The sequence below is a fragment of the Neopsephotus bourkii genome, unplaced genomic scaffold (assembly GCF_033783945.1).
Source record: "Neopsephotus bourkii isolate Nb327-2 ecotype Australia unplaced genomic scaffold, CSIRO-AGI_Nbou_v1 NB_1060, whole genome shotgun sequence".
In the NCBI taxonomy this organism is placed as follows: Eukaryota; Metazoa; Chordata; class Aves; order Psittaciformes; family Psittacidae; genus Neopsephotus; species Neopsephotus bourkii.
The window spans coordinates 404,747-418,385 of NW_026901548.1; the positions used below are offsets into that span (position 1 = coordinate 404,747).

General features: G+C 62.7%; 3 protein-coding genes across 4 annotated transcripts; 1 reads left to right on the plus strand and 2 right to left on the minus strand.

Moving 5' to 3' along the window:
* Positions 1-32: 32 nt before the first annotated feature.
* Positions 33-1,267, minus strand: UBE2C (ubiquitin conjugating enzyme E2 C). Its single transcript, XM_061361372.1, has 6 exons — positions 1,084-1,267; positions 977-1,004; positions 795-881; positions 512-716; positions 374-433; positions 33-235 (listed from the first exon to the last, which is right to left on the minus strand). Exons 1-6 carry the CDS (start codon positions 1,170-1,172, stop codon positions 177-179), a joined length of 528 nt encoding a protein of 175 aa, XP_061217356.1. The 5' UTR covers positions 1,173-1,267; the 3' UTR covers positions 33-176.
* Positions 1,268-1,664: 397 nt separating this feature from the next.
* Positions 1,665-5,664, minus strand: DNTTIP1 (deoxynucleotidyltransferase terminal interacting protein 1). Of its 2 annotated transcripts, XM_061361365.1 has the most exons (13): positions 5,527-5,664; positions 5,374-5,444; positions 5,195-5,291; positions 5,008-5,106; positions 4,592-4,660; positions 4,262-4,318; positions 4,031-4,092; positions 3,618-3,663; positions 3,103-3,161; positions 2,864-2,924; positions 2,450-2,521; positions 2,144-2,199; positions 1,665-1,845 (listed from the first exon to the last, which is right to left on the minus strand). In XM_061361365.1, the coding sequence occupies exons 1-13, from the start codon at positions 5,602-5,604 to the stop codon at positions 1,707-1,709; spliced, it is 966 nt and encodes a 321-aa protein (XP_061217349.1). In that variant the 5' UTR covers positions 5,605-5,664; the 3' UTR covers positions 1,665-1,706. The 2 variants fall into 2 exon arrangements, with proteins under 2 accessions (XP_061217349.1, XP_061217350.1); XM_061361366.1 differs by lacking the exon at positions 2,450-2,521.
* Positions 5,665-10,637: 4,973 nt separating this feature from the next.
* Positions 10,638-11,843, plus strand: LOC133216513 (S-antigen protein-like). The gene has a single exon (XM_061361274.1). The coding sequence runs from the start codon at positions 10,638-10,640 to the stop codon at positions 11,841-11,843; it is 1,206 nt and encodes a 401-aa protein (XP_061217258.1).
* The last annotated feature ends 1,796 nt before the right edge of the window (positions 11,844-13,639 follow it).

A 13,639-nucleotide genomic window follows, 5' to 3' on the forward strand; every position in this document is an offset into this window, starting at 1 on the left:
GTTCCCGGCTGCAAGGGAGCCCCCAGGAGGCCAGTTCTAAACATGCTTTTATTTATACATCAACCGTGGCTCAGGCTGCAACATTAATTTAATAATAGCTATGATACAGAAGCCGGGGCAGCGGCTGGGCAGGGGCAGGGGCAGGGGCCGGGGCGGGGGGGCCGTGGTCCTGCCGGTCACTTGTCCTGGCTGTGGGTCTGCTTTGCGTAAGTCTCCCGCACGTACTTCTTGTAGGCTGAGGAGAGGAGCAGCGCGGGGCTGAGGGGCGGCCGCAGCGGGGCCAGGGGCTGCACCGCTGCGCACCCTGGGGGCACACAGGGCGGGACACGGGGGGTGCAGGGGGTGGGGGGGGTGTTCTGCCCCAGGCACTCACCGGTTTGGTTCTTCCAGAGCTCAGCAGCGTGTGTGTTCAGGGGGCTCTCGATGTTCGGCTCTGGGGACAGCAGTGGGGTCAGTGGGGGGGCACCCGGCCCCCTGAGCCCCGGCCCCCCCCCGGCAGCGTGGGACCCACCTGCCAGCAGGCTCTGGATGGAAAGCAGGATGGTGCGGACGTCGTAGAGGGCCGACCACTTGTCCTTGAGGATGTCGAGGCAGATGTTGCCTTGGGTGTCAACGTTGGGGTGGTAGCAGGGGGTCAGGAACCGCACCGTGGGTGCGGTGTAGGGGTACCCGCTGGGGAACTCCAGTGACAGCTTGTACCGCAGCTCCTCGTAGGCCTGCGGGCAGGAGGGAGTCAGAGGAGCACAGACCTGGGGGAGCCCGGGGTCCCCCTGTGCCAGGTCCCAGTTGCTCACCGTGCCCACGGCGCCGTTGATGGTCCCGATCCACTTGAAGAGGTTGTCGGACTCGGGGAAGGCAGAGATGCCTTTGTCACCGGACATCTGGGGGGGCAGCACGTGAGGGCCGACCGGGAACCCCCACCCCGGCTCGGCCCCGTGACACCGATACCCCCTCCCCAGGCCGGGCCCCCACTCACCATGAGCGCCATCAGCTCCTGCTGCAGCCTGCGGGGGAAGCACACGTTACCGGCCCGGTCCCGTAGAGCCGCCCAGCCCCGGCCCCCGCCCAGCCCCGGCTCCTCACCTCTTCCCCACCGCGCCGCGGGCCGCCGTGGCCCCCGCCTCAGCCGCTTTGCGGGACACGGCGGCGGGATCCGCGTTCTGCGAGGCCATGGCGGCTCCGGCCGCCGCTGCCCCCCGGTTCGCGGGCGGTGGACGCGGGTCCCGCTCCCGGGCGGCTCCGCACCGGGCCCCCCTCCGCTCCCCCCTCCTGCGGCTGCGCACGACTCGGACCAGCAGCGGCAGGGCCCCGGTGGGTGCCTCGGTGCAGGGGTTCCCGGTGCAGGGGTTCCCGGTGCACGGGTCCTGGTGTGGGGGTGCCCGGTGCGGGGCCTCTCCAGCGGGTCCCGGTGCGCAGCCCTTCGCTGGACGCTGCTCTCAGCGATCGCCGCGTCCGGTCCCGCCCCGCGCCCCGTTTGAATGTACGCAACGTGCGTCCCCTCTGCCAATCAGCGCGCAGCCCAGTTCGACCTGGCCAATCGGCGCTCGCCGGGGATGCGATGCCACGGTAACGGCGAGCGGCTGCTCAGCCACCGCCCCGCGAGCGCGGAGCCGCGGTCCCGGCCGGCTCTTAAAGGGCCCGATCCCCTTTCCTCGGAGGCGGAGGCGAGTGCGAAGCGGCTTTTATTGGGGTGCAGGGGGCGGGGCTCAGGGCTCCGGGGGGCTCTCGGGGGGCGGCGCGTCCGCCCCGCGCCGCAGCGTTTCCATGTGCTTCTGCATCTTCTCGGTCATCCAGGCCGGCGGCACGAACGGCTTCAGCTCCTCCAGCCGCAGGTCCACCGAGTCCCTGTGGGAGATGGGGTGAGATGGGAGCACCCAGCATGGACCCCAGCGTCCACCGCGGACACTGGCACCTCCAGCACCAAGCCCAGACCCCAGCCAGCATTGAGCCTGGACCCAAAGCACCCACCATGGACTCCCAGCTACCACCAAGCCCAACACCCCAGCACCCACACCCAGCCAGCACCGAGCACCCCATGCAGCATGGGGCATGGCCTCTCCAGGACAGTCTCCCCACAGTGTTGGAGTCCCCAGGGCAGCAGCCCCCAGCCCCACAGCATGGCCACATCTGGGTCACTCCTCACCGGTAATCGTCACTGGCAGCCAAATCCCGGATGTCCTCTTCGAGGAGGAGGTAGGCCTGCGGCACAATGGGAGGACACCTCAGGGTTGCCACACATGGCGAGGGCAGTGCCATGTCCCCCCTCCCCAGATGGCATGACTTGCCCTCCTGGGCACCCGGATCCCAAGGGGCTGTGGCTGGACCACCGGGTGCGCCTCTGCTCGCATGCCCTGCCCTGGTGTCCTGGCAGAGCCGCTGTCCTGGCCCTGCGCTAGGTCTCTGTGCGGTCCCTGACGGCTGCAGGAGCCCGGAGCCCGGCTGTACTCACCATCTTGCCCCCCGTGGCCCTCATGTGCTGCTGCTCTGCCAGCCAGTGCTTATCCTGCGGGTCGGCTGCGTACTGCAATAGAGCAGCAAGGACCTGGCTGAACACAGGAACAGACCCTCCCGCTCTGACCCCCCTCCTGCCGGGACGCTGCACCCACTCGAACGCTCCCTGCAAGGGCTCTGGCTCCTCCAGCCGCAGGGCCTGGCTCCAGGCAGACCCATCAGGTAGAGGCTGCGCTAGGCCCTCAACTGGCGTCCAGTGCCCCGGCTGGACTGCAGGATGTGCTCCAGCACAAACCACAGGGGCATGGTGGGGCGGAAACACAAGCGATCCAAAGCACGGGCTCCCCACTCCCACTGGAAACTGATTCCAAGCCAGCCCCAAAGAAGGAAGTGTTCTGCTGCGGCATCTGACCTTAAAGAGGTGGGGATGCTTGATGTAGAGTCGCCCTCTTGTTCCTCCCATCCCGAGAGCCCTGGAAGAGGAGCAGGAGAGGTGTCACAGTGCGCGAGGGCGGTTGTGGAGCACAGGGACACCTCTCTCCTCCCCAGGCCCTTCCTGCTGCTTTTGAGGCAGAGAAGCGAAGTGACGGGAGGGTCTTACGGGCTCCTGCCTTGGAGACACCACCCTCCATCGACAGGGCCGCTCCTTACTTGTTTGCTCGAGATCCCAGCACAAAGGTTGTGGTTTCAGTCAGTCGGGATGGATCCCACTACAGAGCAATTGGAAAAGGGGCAACATTAGAAATGAGGCTGGTGATGGCCCAGGCTCCACGAGCTCAGCTCTCTGGTGGGGTACCTCAAACAGGCCCCAGCCTGGGAGCTGGACACAGACCTCCAGACTCCCACAGAGGAGGGAAGTTACAATCCCCCTGGGCTGATTTAAGCTGTTTCCCTGCTGGGAAACCCCTGTGGGATCCTCCTGGCTGCTGCTGCTCTCCCCAGGTCTCCTAACAGCAGCCCCACACCATAGAGCTAAAGGCTAGCCTGGGGGAGGCAAGCAAAGGCCTCCAGGCACTTCGCTCCTCTTCTTGCTTCTCTCTGTGCCACAGGGGCCCGTGGGGCAGAGCACAGCTCAGTGCTGTCCTCTGCTCCTGCAGCAGCAGGGCTCTGCTGGTGGGAACAAAGGGGAGGAGAGGGTGAACCCAGCAGCCATGGCCAGCCAATACCTTTGGTCCATCCCTTCTCACAGGCTCAGAGACTTTGAGCTTCCACCTGAGGGGAAGGAAAATGCAGTGAGAACGAGTCCCTGTGGGACCAGCACAGCCCCCACCGGAGCCAGGGCTCAGTCCTTGCTCCAGACCCTCACCTTTGCTGCATGTTCTCTCCCTGGCAGCCACGACCCCACCACCACCCTCAAGCTGCTCACTCCAAACAGTCCCCGTGGGCCTTTCCACCCCTCCAGGCCTGTTTAACGCCACTTCCTCAACCCACCCCCCTCCTCCTGGGCACCCCCTGCACCTCTCCTTCCCGCAGGAGGGGGAGCAGACCACAGCCTTCCTGTCCTCCCGATCTGTGCCGCCCCATTTCCTGCCCACGCTCCCAAACCAGGGCTCCAGCTCGGACCCCTTCTGGTACTCACGCAGCCGCGCCGGAGGCCCCGCGATCGTTCAGGAGGCTCTGTCCTGGAGGCCGCCCCTTTCTCTGTGTGGAAGAAATCCTCCAGTGACTCAGCTCTGGGAGCTGAGAACCCGCTCGGCTGCACCCCCCCAGGGAAGCTGCTCCTTCTGTCACCAGCAGCAGTGCTGGCAGGGGAACAGGCTCCCCCGAGGCAGCACAGGAGCTGCCTGTGCCCGTGCAGAAACGCCCCTACCTTCTTGGGAATGGGGCTCCCTCGACGGTTCAGCTCCTCGTCCATCTGTCGGGCTCGCTGGAAGCGCAGCAGCAGTGGGGTGAGCAGGGCCCTTCTCCAGCCACCGCTCTCCCTTTGTGGGGAAAGGCTGATCCCACCCCGCCTCGGTGAGAAGCACCAAACCATGGGAAGCAGCTGCCATTTCTGGGCCTTGTAGGTCCCCCCCTCCCAGACTCACACGCCCCCAGCTCTACCCCCCACAGGAAGAGGCAGGAGAGTAAGCGATTTCAACCCTCCTCCTCCTCCCAGCTCTCACAAGTCATTCAGGCCTTTGGGAACAACGACTTTTACCTTTGGCACTGTCTGCTCATGGGGCAGCCTGGGAACAACCTTTTTCCCATCTGAGAACAGCAGTTTGGCCTGCAGGAAGGGGAAGAAAGGTTACCCCATTCTGGGTCCAGGGGGGACCTGCCTGATGCCCCCTCTCTCATGTATCTGCCCGACAGCCCCGTAACAGCTCTGCTTTCAGAGCACCACTGCACAGTGCAGCAAGATGCAAAAGCATGATCTGAGCCTGACAGAGTCTGGGCACCTGGCATTGTGGCAAGGGGGTGGCACTGGATGATCTTTAAGGTCCCTTCCAAGCCAAACCAGTCTGTGGTTCTACACCATGTGAGGGCTCCAGATGCTCCCCCAGCTGTTACAAGGGACACATCCCAGCCAGGTGCATGCTCTGCGGAGGGTGTGGAGCCCCTCGCTCCTCTCACCTGCTCCAGGCAGCTCCGACACGTCTCTTGGATGAGCTGCTCCGGGTCCACCTCCTCCCCGACGTTATCGCGCACGTTGATGGCTGCCTTCTGGAAGAACTGGAGAGGAGCAGGTTAGCGCCCGAGCAGCCTCAGCACGGGCCCACGGGCACCCACGACCGCTGCAGGCCCGTCCCGCGGCTTTCACCTTCATGTACTTGTTGAAGACGCCGCGGATGTCCTCGTTGATGCTGGGCTGCAGGACGGCGCGCAGCAGGTCCATGGACACGGCCGGGTCCGTGAAGCTGCGGGCGGAGGGGTCAGCGGGGGACGCGGCCCGGCCGCAGCCTGGCCCGGCCGCGATCCCGCGGCTCCGTCCGCCCGTACCTGGTGGTCATCTGCGAGCGCCGGCCGCGCCGCTGCACCTGCCGGTGCTTGATCATGATGTTCCAGGGGCTCTGCGGGGCACACGCGTCAGCCGCAGCCCCCCCGCCCCGCTCCGCCCGCCCCGCCCCGCGCGGCCCCTCCGCCCCCGCTCACCTGCAGCTCCTCGGCGCCGTCCGCGCCCGCCTCGCCCGGCCCCGGTTGCTGCTGCTCCGCATCGCGGGCGGCACCCATGGCGGCCCCGATCCCGGTCCCAGCCCCGGCCCCGCACCGCGCCACCGGAACCGCGGCGCCCCGCGCGCGTCACCGCCCCGCGCCGCCGAGCCCGCGCGCCGGAAGTGATGCGGTGCCATGGCAACGGCGCGGGGCTGGGCGGGGCGAGGCGCTGCGGGAGCGCGGAGCTGGGAGCCCCGGGGACACGTGGTTCGGTCCCGCCGCCGCGGCATGGCCGGGGCTGAGCTGCCCCGGTCTGAGCGCAGCAGCCCCGTCCGCCCCCGTGCCTTGTGTGAGCCCTTCCCCTCTCACACACGCGGGGAGCGGGCTCAGGCCCCGGTACGAGCCCGCAGCACTGAGGGAACCCTCGGCTCTGCAGCAGCGCCGCTGCCCGGGGGGGGGCCGTCAGCTCGCACAGAACCCGAACCCTTCAGGCCTCCGTCCGGGAGCGGGAGCGGGGCCGGTCCCGGGTGCAGCCGTCGCGCTCTGACCCTGCCCAAGGGATGGCGGCGGCAGCAGCGGGCGGGCTCCTCCTGCCTCGCTCCGTGCGGTCACTGGGGCGGTGTTTTCTGTCCGGAACAGAAGCCCAGGCTCGTTCCTGTTCCGGTTGTAGCAGCTCCGTGTCTGTCCTCGGACCCCTCACCTCTGGAATCCTGCCCTGTATCTGAGGAAACACTCCAGCAGTTCCCCACCTAGTCCCATGTGTGCAGAGCATTCAAAATGACTCGTCTGTCGTTTTCTAGACCTGTGCTTTTCCATCGGGTCAGCTGGAGAGCAATTTAAGGTTATAAAGCATTTGCTGACGTGTGGGTAATGCTTTTCCTTGTTCCTTCCAAGGTGATGGGAAGATAACCCAAAGAAATGGAATTTCCCAAAGCCTGAGGCATTGAGGTCGCTCATTGCCCCGCACCCAGAGCCACTGGCACAGAGGATGGTGCCGAGCAGAGGGGTCCTGGTGTGCTCCATGTGCAAGGGGAAATCCCTGCACTGTGCTGCGTTGAGGGCAAAGAGCTTCTCCTTCCCCACTGGCTTTGCCGGGCGCTGCAGCTCAGTGTCTGTGGCACAGGCACGGTGCTGGTGCTGCCAGAGGATGGTCTGTGGGTGGCTCAGCCTGCGTCACTGCAGCCTGTGGCTGCATCCCCGCACCGTGACCTGCGGGGTCCTCCCATTGCTGCTGTCAGCAGCGGCCGCGCTCAGCACCCGCGGGAGACCAGAGCCGGGAGCGGGAGGAGAGGCTGGGCTCCTGCCCTCCTTGTCCCTTCCTGCTGGCCTGGCCGGGGCTGCGTCAGCACGGGAGGGGACCGGGCTGGTGCACAAACCCGACCTGCGGATGTGGAGCCGGTTGAGCTGTCATCAGCTCCATCACCGCCAGCCCTGGCTCACCACGTGCTTGTTCTGGTTCTTCCAAACTGTTCACGGCAAAGATGGGACGTTGTCCAGATGGGAGGGAGAATAACTACGGCTGTGGAAAGTCATGGGAGGTGGGAGAAGTGGTTCTGTTCAACCTGCAAAGCTCGGCGGAGAGAGGGCTCATCTGGGTACATGTGCTGCTGAGAGGACACTGTCGGTTGCTCTCTGTGCCCACTGTGAGCAGAGAAACCCTCTTGTTGCTTTGAATCAAGTGAGATGTGGATCAGATCCATGGAAAAGCTTTCACAGAAACTTAAGTCCTGCAACAAATTCTCACTAAAGGAGTCCCTGTTCTGGCAGGGGTGGGGATGTCTTTGAAGAGCTGATCTGAACAATGATCAATGATCAATATAGACAACAGAACTGACGAGATGGCTTGTTTGCATCTCCCATTGTTTAATGGTACTTTTTCCATGGATCTGTGTGGTGGGTGTGCAGAACAGACCAGCCTGCGGGTTCCTGCCACGCACCAACAGCAGCTTCACCTCTGAGGCTTCCTGAATGCTTTCCTGATGCACAGAGATGCTTCAGACAAGTCCCGTCTGTCCCTCAGTGCAGACGGGTTCTGGTGGCAGCAGAAACCTGTTGAGCCCAATCCCACATCCTGTTTTGGCAGCAAGACTCGTGCAAAACCTTTGTTACCTCCCTGGCTCCTCATGACAGCGTTGGCTCTGCCCTTGCAGGTCACCACATGGCTACAGTGTGAGAGGCAGCACAGGGCATTGGGAAGGAGGATGGGACCATGTCCTGTAACCTTTACCCTTTAACATCTCTGGTTAGCATCAAACACTGTAAGAGTGCACCAGCCTTCACAGAAAGGGCACAGGAGAGGAGCCTGGGTTTCAGGGGGCTGAGGTGCCTGGGAGAGGGAACAGGAGAGGGAAGGAAACCCAGCGGTCTGAATGCCGAGAACCCCTTTCCCATCGGTCCGTGTCAGCCTCGGGATGTTCCCTGTCTGTGGGATTGGGTGGGCACTCACAAGGGCCTGAGCAAGCCCCTGCTGCCCACGGAAGGGGGATTTACATGGATGCTGTGAGCTCTGCATCAGTTCTGCGATGACCTGCCCCAGCCCAGCACCCCAGTGCAGGCTCCAGGGGGGTGCCCTGCTCCAGCAGCACACGATAAGCACTGGGCTGGGAGGTGAGGCCCGGAGCCACAGGGTGGAACACCGGATCTGCGGCAGACACGGGCGGTTCATGTGGAAATGGCACTGAATTGAGTCACGGCCACGAGAGGATTAAACCTGTTCTTAAAGTGTGTTTCTTGCACCGAGCCCTCTTCCCACACAGGTTTGGCAGCACGCAGCAGTGAACCTTCCTGCTCGCAGGTCTCGCCCCTTGCACCGCTGCTGCATCACCTCGGTGTGACTGATGGAAAGCGCTCTGAGCAGGACCTTCACCTCTCCCGTGCTGGCAGGAAGCAGTGGACACTGCTTACAACTGTAGAAATAACACTGAGCTCAAAACAGGTGATTTCAGTCTCCCCACAGCTACAGGTTTAAACTTTGTCTTTGGGTCCAGCAAGTCTGACCCATTCTTGCGTGGTGCTGATGCCTCCTGGCCAGGCTAGTCCTAAAGTGCTCCTATAATGCTGATTGCACTTTGGCTGGTGTATGATTCAGGAAGAAATAACTAAATAGGATAAAATTACAAAATTATATTCCAACACTCCTGTGTGACGTGAGAATAACTCAGTGTAAACGGGTTGTCACTCATTATCGAAGGTACTGCTTACTGTGTTATCTAAACCACATTTAATAAGTCTTTAACCTGAAATCAGAGAAAAGGGAAGTAAAGGTGGCAGTGTGTTTAATTTGTCTTTTACTGTGGGTCTCTGGTGAAGGCCAGCAGCTTGGACCTGTGGTCTGAAGGCAGATTCCTGTGCTCTTCACCTTGGCTGAGCTCTTGACTTGAAATCCTGAGGCTTCTCCCTCCAGAGAGCTCCATCTCATTGGAGCAGACCCTTCCCTCCTCCTGTCCCCCTGCGGCATGCGGCCGGCTTGGGTTCGGGGTGGAGGAAGGCACTGGAGCGGCTCCCCAGAAAACAGAATGACAGCAAAGCGTGGGAGGTTCCCGCAGGTCACCTGGGAGCTGCTTCCTCCCATTCCCAGCCCGCCGGCAGCAACTTTAAATCGCGGCCGGCTCCGTGCCGGCACCACTGCTCCGGCAGCATGGGAGCGAGAGGCGTCCTCCTGCTGGCGCTCCTGGCGCTGGGGGCAGAGCTGCAGGCGGCACCCACCGCAGGCAAGTACGGGCGGGCTGGGGGCCCCCGGCCTCGCCAGCACTGGGGGTGCTTTCTGTGTGTTCAGGGGCTCGCGGGGTGGTTTGGGTTGGAAGCGGGGTCATTGCCCCAAGCCCCTGCAATGAGCAGGGACATCCTCCACTAGATCAGTGCTGATGCTGATGTTTTTAAATGTCTTCTTTAACCCCTGTCCTTCTGAAAGCTTCCTGAAAGCTTCCAATGAGCAGGGACATCCTCCACTAGATCAGTGCTGATGCTGATGTGTTTAAATGTCTTCTTTAACCCCTGTCCTTCTGAAAGCTTCCTGTGAGGAGCTGGAACCCTGCTCAGGTTTAGCCCTGGCTTCAGTTGCGTAAACTCTGAGCTCAACAAAACTCCTGCCGGGATGCAGAGGGTTGTGGAACTGGCCCGCAGGCACAGGGATGCTCGGGGGGGGAGGTTTGGTTGAACCAGGACCTGGGGCAGGGACTGGTGCTGATGCAGCCCCGGCAGAGCCCCAGGTGCTGCACCGGGACTGGGATGGGCTGGACCCTGATGGTTCTGCTGGCGGCTGCCCCAGTGCTTGGCTTGGGGGCTGTTCAGGGCATTTCCCATCGCGAGCCCTCTGGAAGCACCAGCGCAGGGGAGGCGCCGTGCTGGAGAGGGGAAATTACCAAGGAAGAAGTTTTCCTTCTAATACTATTTTTTCTTGGGAAAACTGGCCACGTTTCAACGCCGTGGAAACAGCACTCGCTCCTGCTGAATGAGCCATGAAGTGATTGAGAGCATTTCACACAACCTCCTCTTTCAGAATGCTCCTGCCAGCATTGCCAGCCGAGCTCGAGCTCTGAGGCAGCACCAGCTCCTGTGCAGTGGGAGCCCGGTTTGCTGCTGCTCTGTAACAGGACGCTGGGGCCACCGTGCACTGATCTGAATGTGTCAGCAGAAATGTCATCGCTTCCCAGTGCTCCTCTGGAAACCCGAGTTTCTTTTGGGCTCAGCTACAGGCTGCTTCTAAGCCCTGCAGCATAACCCCCCTTCTGCCAGCAACCAGCGGTGCTGGTACCTCTGCTGCCAACGCATTGGTCCCGTTTCCTGCCCCAGAGCAATGCCAGGGAGATGGCACTGCTGTGGGGAGCCGTGGGCTGCGCTGCTGCTGCGGGGGATCGTGCTGCTGCTCAATGAGAGCTCATAGACCTGAGTGCTCCCAGTTCCTGCATTCCTGCCCCGGTTAAACAGCACCTGCTGTATCTGGGTTGGTTTTGCTGAGCAGCTGCTGCAGTCATACACTCACTTTCTTGCTTCTCTCTGCATTCTCCCCAGCTCCTCGAGCCCTGCAGCCACCCCCTGCATGCGCGGTTCCTGTCTGCGGGTGGGATCCGGGCTGCACGGGATGGAACCGGGGGGTTGGAGCTTTGGGGGCGATGGCCGGGAGCTGCGGGTTGGAGGGCAGGGCACGGGGTGACGCTGCTGCTCTCTGCTCCCTTCCAGGGCGCCCCGGAGCAGCCCCGGACCCGCGGCTGCAGCCGGAATGTCCCGGACTCGCTCTGCTCGGGAAGAGCCTTTTGCCTGGGGAAGGGCCCAGCGCGGTGCCCGCTGCGCTGCCCGGGAACGCCGCCCGCGATGGGACCTGGGAGGCGTGCGCGGAGTGGGTGTGTAAGGACCAGTGCCTGCCCGTGGCTGCTGCAACGCCTGCACCGGGGAAGAAGCCGGAGCCCGGGCGAGGGCCTGCGGCAGGGAACAAGCCCGCACTGGCTGGGAACAAGCCCGCACTGGATGGGAACAAGCCCGCACTGGCTGGGAACAAGCCCGCAGTGGATGGGAACAAGCCCGCAGTGGATGGGAACAAGCCCACACTGGATGGGAACAAGCCCGCACTGGATGGGAACAAGCCCGCACTGGATGGGAACAAGCCCGCACTGGATGGGAACAAGCCCGCACTGGATGGGAACAAGCCCGCACTGGATGGGAACAAGCCCGCACTGGCTGGGAAGCCGGACACAGGGAAGAAACCCAGTTCAGGGAAGAAGCCAGCATGTGGGGGGAAGACTGAGACCCAGGAGAAGCCAGAGGTTGTAGCAGAGCCAGGGGCTGGAGGGAAGCCGGGCACTGGAGAGAAGCCGGACACTGGGGATAAACCTGTGCTGGGGGAGAAGCCAGAGACTGGGGGGAAGCCGGAGGCTGGGGAGAAGCCAGAGAGTGAGGGGAAGCCTGAGGCAGGAGAGAAACCTGAGTCTGAGCAGGGTGACAGCGGGGAGGATGATGACGATGATGATGATGATGATGACGACAATGATGATGATGATGATAAGGGTAAAAACGAGCATGGTGATGGTGATGATAATGGTGACAATGACGATGGCAACGACGATGGCGACAGCGATGGTGATGATGATGGAGATGGTGATGGCAATGACGATGGAGATGATGCTGGAGATGATGATGGCGATGATAATGGAGATGATGGCAGTGATGATGGCAACAGCAATGGTGATGACGATGACAGCAACAGTGATGACAATGGCTATGACGGTGATGGTGGTGATGATGAAGACTATGGAGATGATGATGGTGCTGAAGATGATGACAGTGATGATGGTGGTGGTGGTTATGGCGATGACACTTGGTGATCGATGCCACCAGGTGTGTGAGGAAGCAAGCAGAGCCTGTGGTGGGTGGGTGCAGGGCTGGCTGCCCTGGGGCTCCTCCTCTGCCTCACCCTGCCAGGGCTGGCCCGAGCACCAGCCGTGTTTGGTCAGGTCCTTCTCTTTCCTAATAAACCCCACACTGAGCCGCTGGTTTGGCGTGATAAACTATCCCTGGTCAGTGCCTGGCATGGCCAGCCCGTCAAGGCTGCCCCCACCCTGTCCCATGCATGAGGAGCTCCTGCTCCTGCTTCTGCCTGGTCTGAGCCTGGCAGGGCCCTTTCCACAGCAGCATGGCTTGGTCCCCTGTGGGAGAGCCACGGGAACGGCCCTGACAAGCCCTGCCAGCACCAACAGAACATCTCTGGGCCAGGAGACCCTACCCAGCTCCCAGGGGCTCCTTGAGGGGGAGCTGCCCCACATCCACCCTCCAGCATCCTCCAGCAGCCGCCAGGGCAGAGCCCACAGGGGCTCCTGGAGCTGGGGACAGACCCATCCCCAGGACGTGCTGCCACGGTGACAGCCCCCCCGGACCCAGTCCCTCCCGCAGGGCCCAAAGCTCCCAGGGCAGCCACGGGGGCTCACCAGGAGCCTGATGCAGCAGGAGCCAGGCAGTGCTCATTGCAGAATGGGTTTACTGGGGTTGGGGGGCACTGAGAGCCCCGTGCTCTGCAGGGAGATGAGGGTGAGGGGTGGAGGTGGGACCGGGGGAAGGGGCTCTGATCCAGCAGCTGGTGGGTCCCTCCATGGCTGCTGTCTGTCCGTCTGTGCTGTCCGGTGGCCGCACAGGCTGGGTCCTTGGCCCAGGTCCACAGGGGTTAGGTGAGTCCTGGGGAGAGACCAAAGCATCCGTGTCCCAAGCGCTGGCTCTGGCTCACCGGGGGTGCAGCCACTGACCCTGCTCAGGAGCTGGGCTCCAGCCACGGCTGCACCCTCCTGCAGCACCGGCTGCCCGGGCCCGCCCTGCACTCACCGGTAGACACGAGCCGGGCCCAGAGGCAGCAGAGCCCCAGCAGCAGGAGCAGCAGCAGCAGCCGCATGGTGCAGGGCAGTGCCAGGGCTCGGGCACTGCTTTAAATCCTCTTGGGGCTGGAGGCCGGTCCCAGTGACCTGGTCCGTGCCCAGTGCCCAGCACGCTCCGGCTGAGCGTGACCTCCCCCCCCCCCATGATGCTGCTGGACGAGCCAGGCAGGAGGCACAAAACTGCTGCTGCTCTGTGCAGCCCTGGGAGAGCTGTGTCATGGTTGCTGTGTGTGCCTCGTGTGCCATGTGTGCTGTGTGTGCTGTGTGTGCCATGTGTGCCTCGTGTGCCATGGGTGCTGTGTGTGCCTCATGTGCCAGGCTGTGTCATGGTTGCTGTGTGTGCCGTGTGTGCCATGTGTGCCTTGTGTGCCATGTGTGCTGTGTGTGCCATGTGTGCTGTGTGTGCCATGTGTGCTGTGCTGTGTGTGCCAGGCTTTGCTGTGTGTGCCATGTGTGCTGTGCTGTGTGTGCTGTGCTGTGTGTGCCAGGCTGTGCTGTGTGTGCCATGTGTGCTGTGCTGTGTGTGCTGTGCTGTGTGTGCCAGGCTGTGCTGTGTGTGCCATGTGTGCCATGTGTGCTGTGCCTCGTGTGCCATGTGTGCTGTGCTACGTGTGCTGTGCTACGTGTGCCATGCTGTGCTGTGTGTGCTGTGCTGTGTGCCATGCTGTACCATGTGTGCTGTGTGCCAGGCTGTGCTATGTGTGCCATGCTGTACCATGTGTACCATGTGTGCTGTGTGCCATGCTGTACCATGTGTG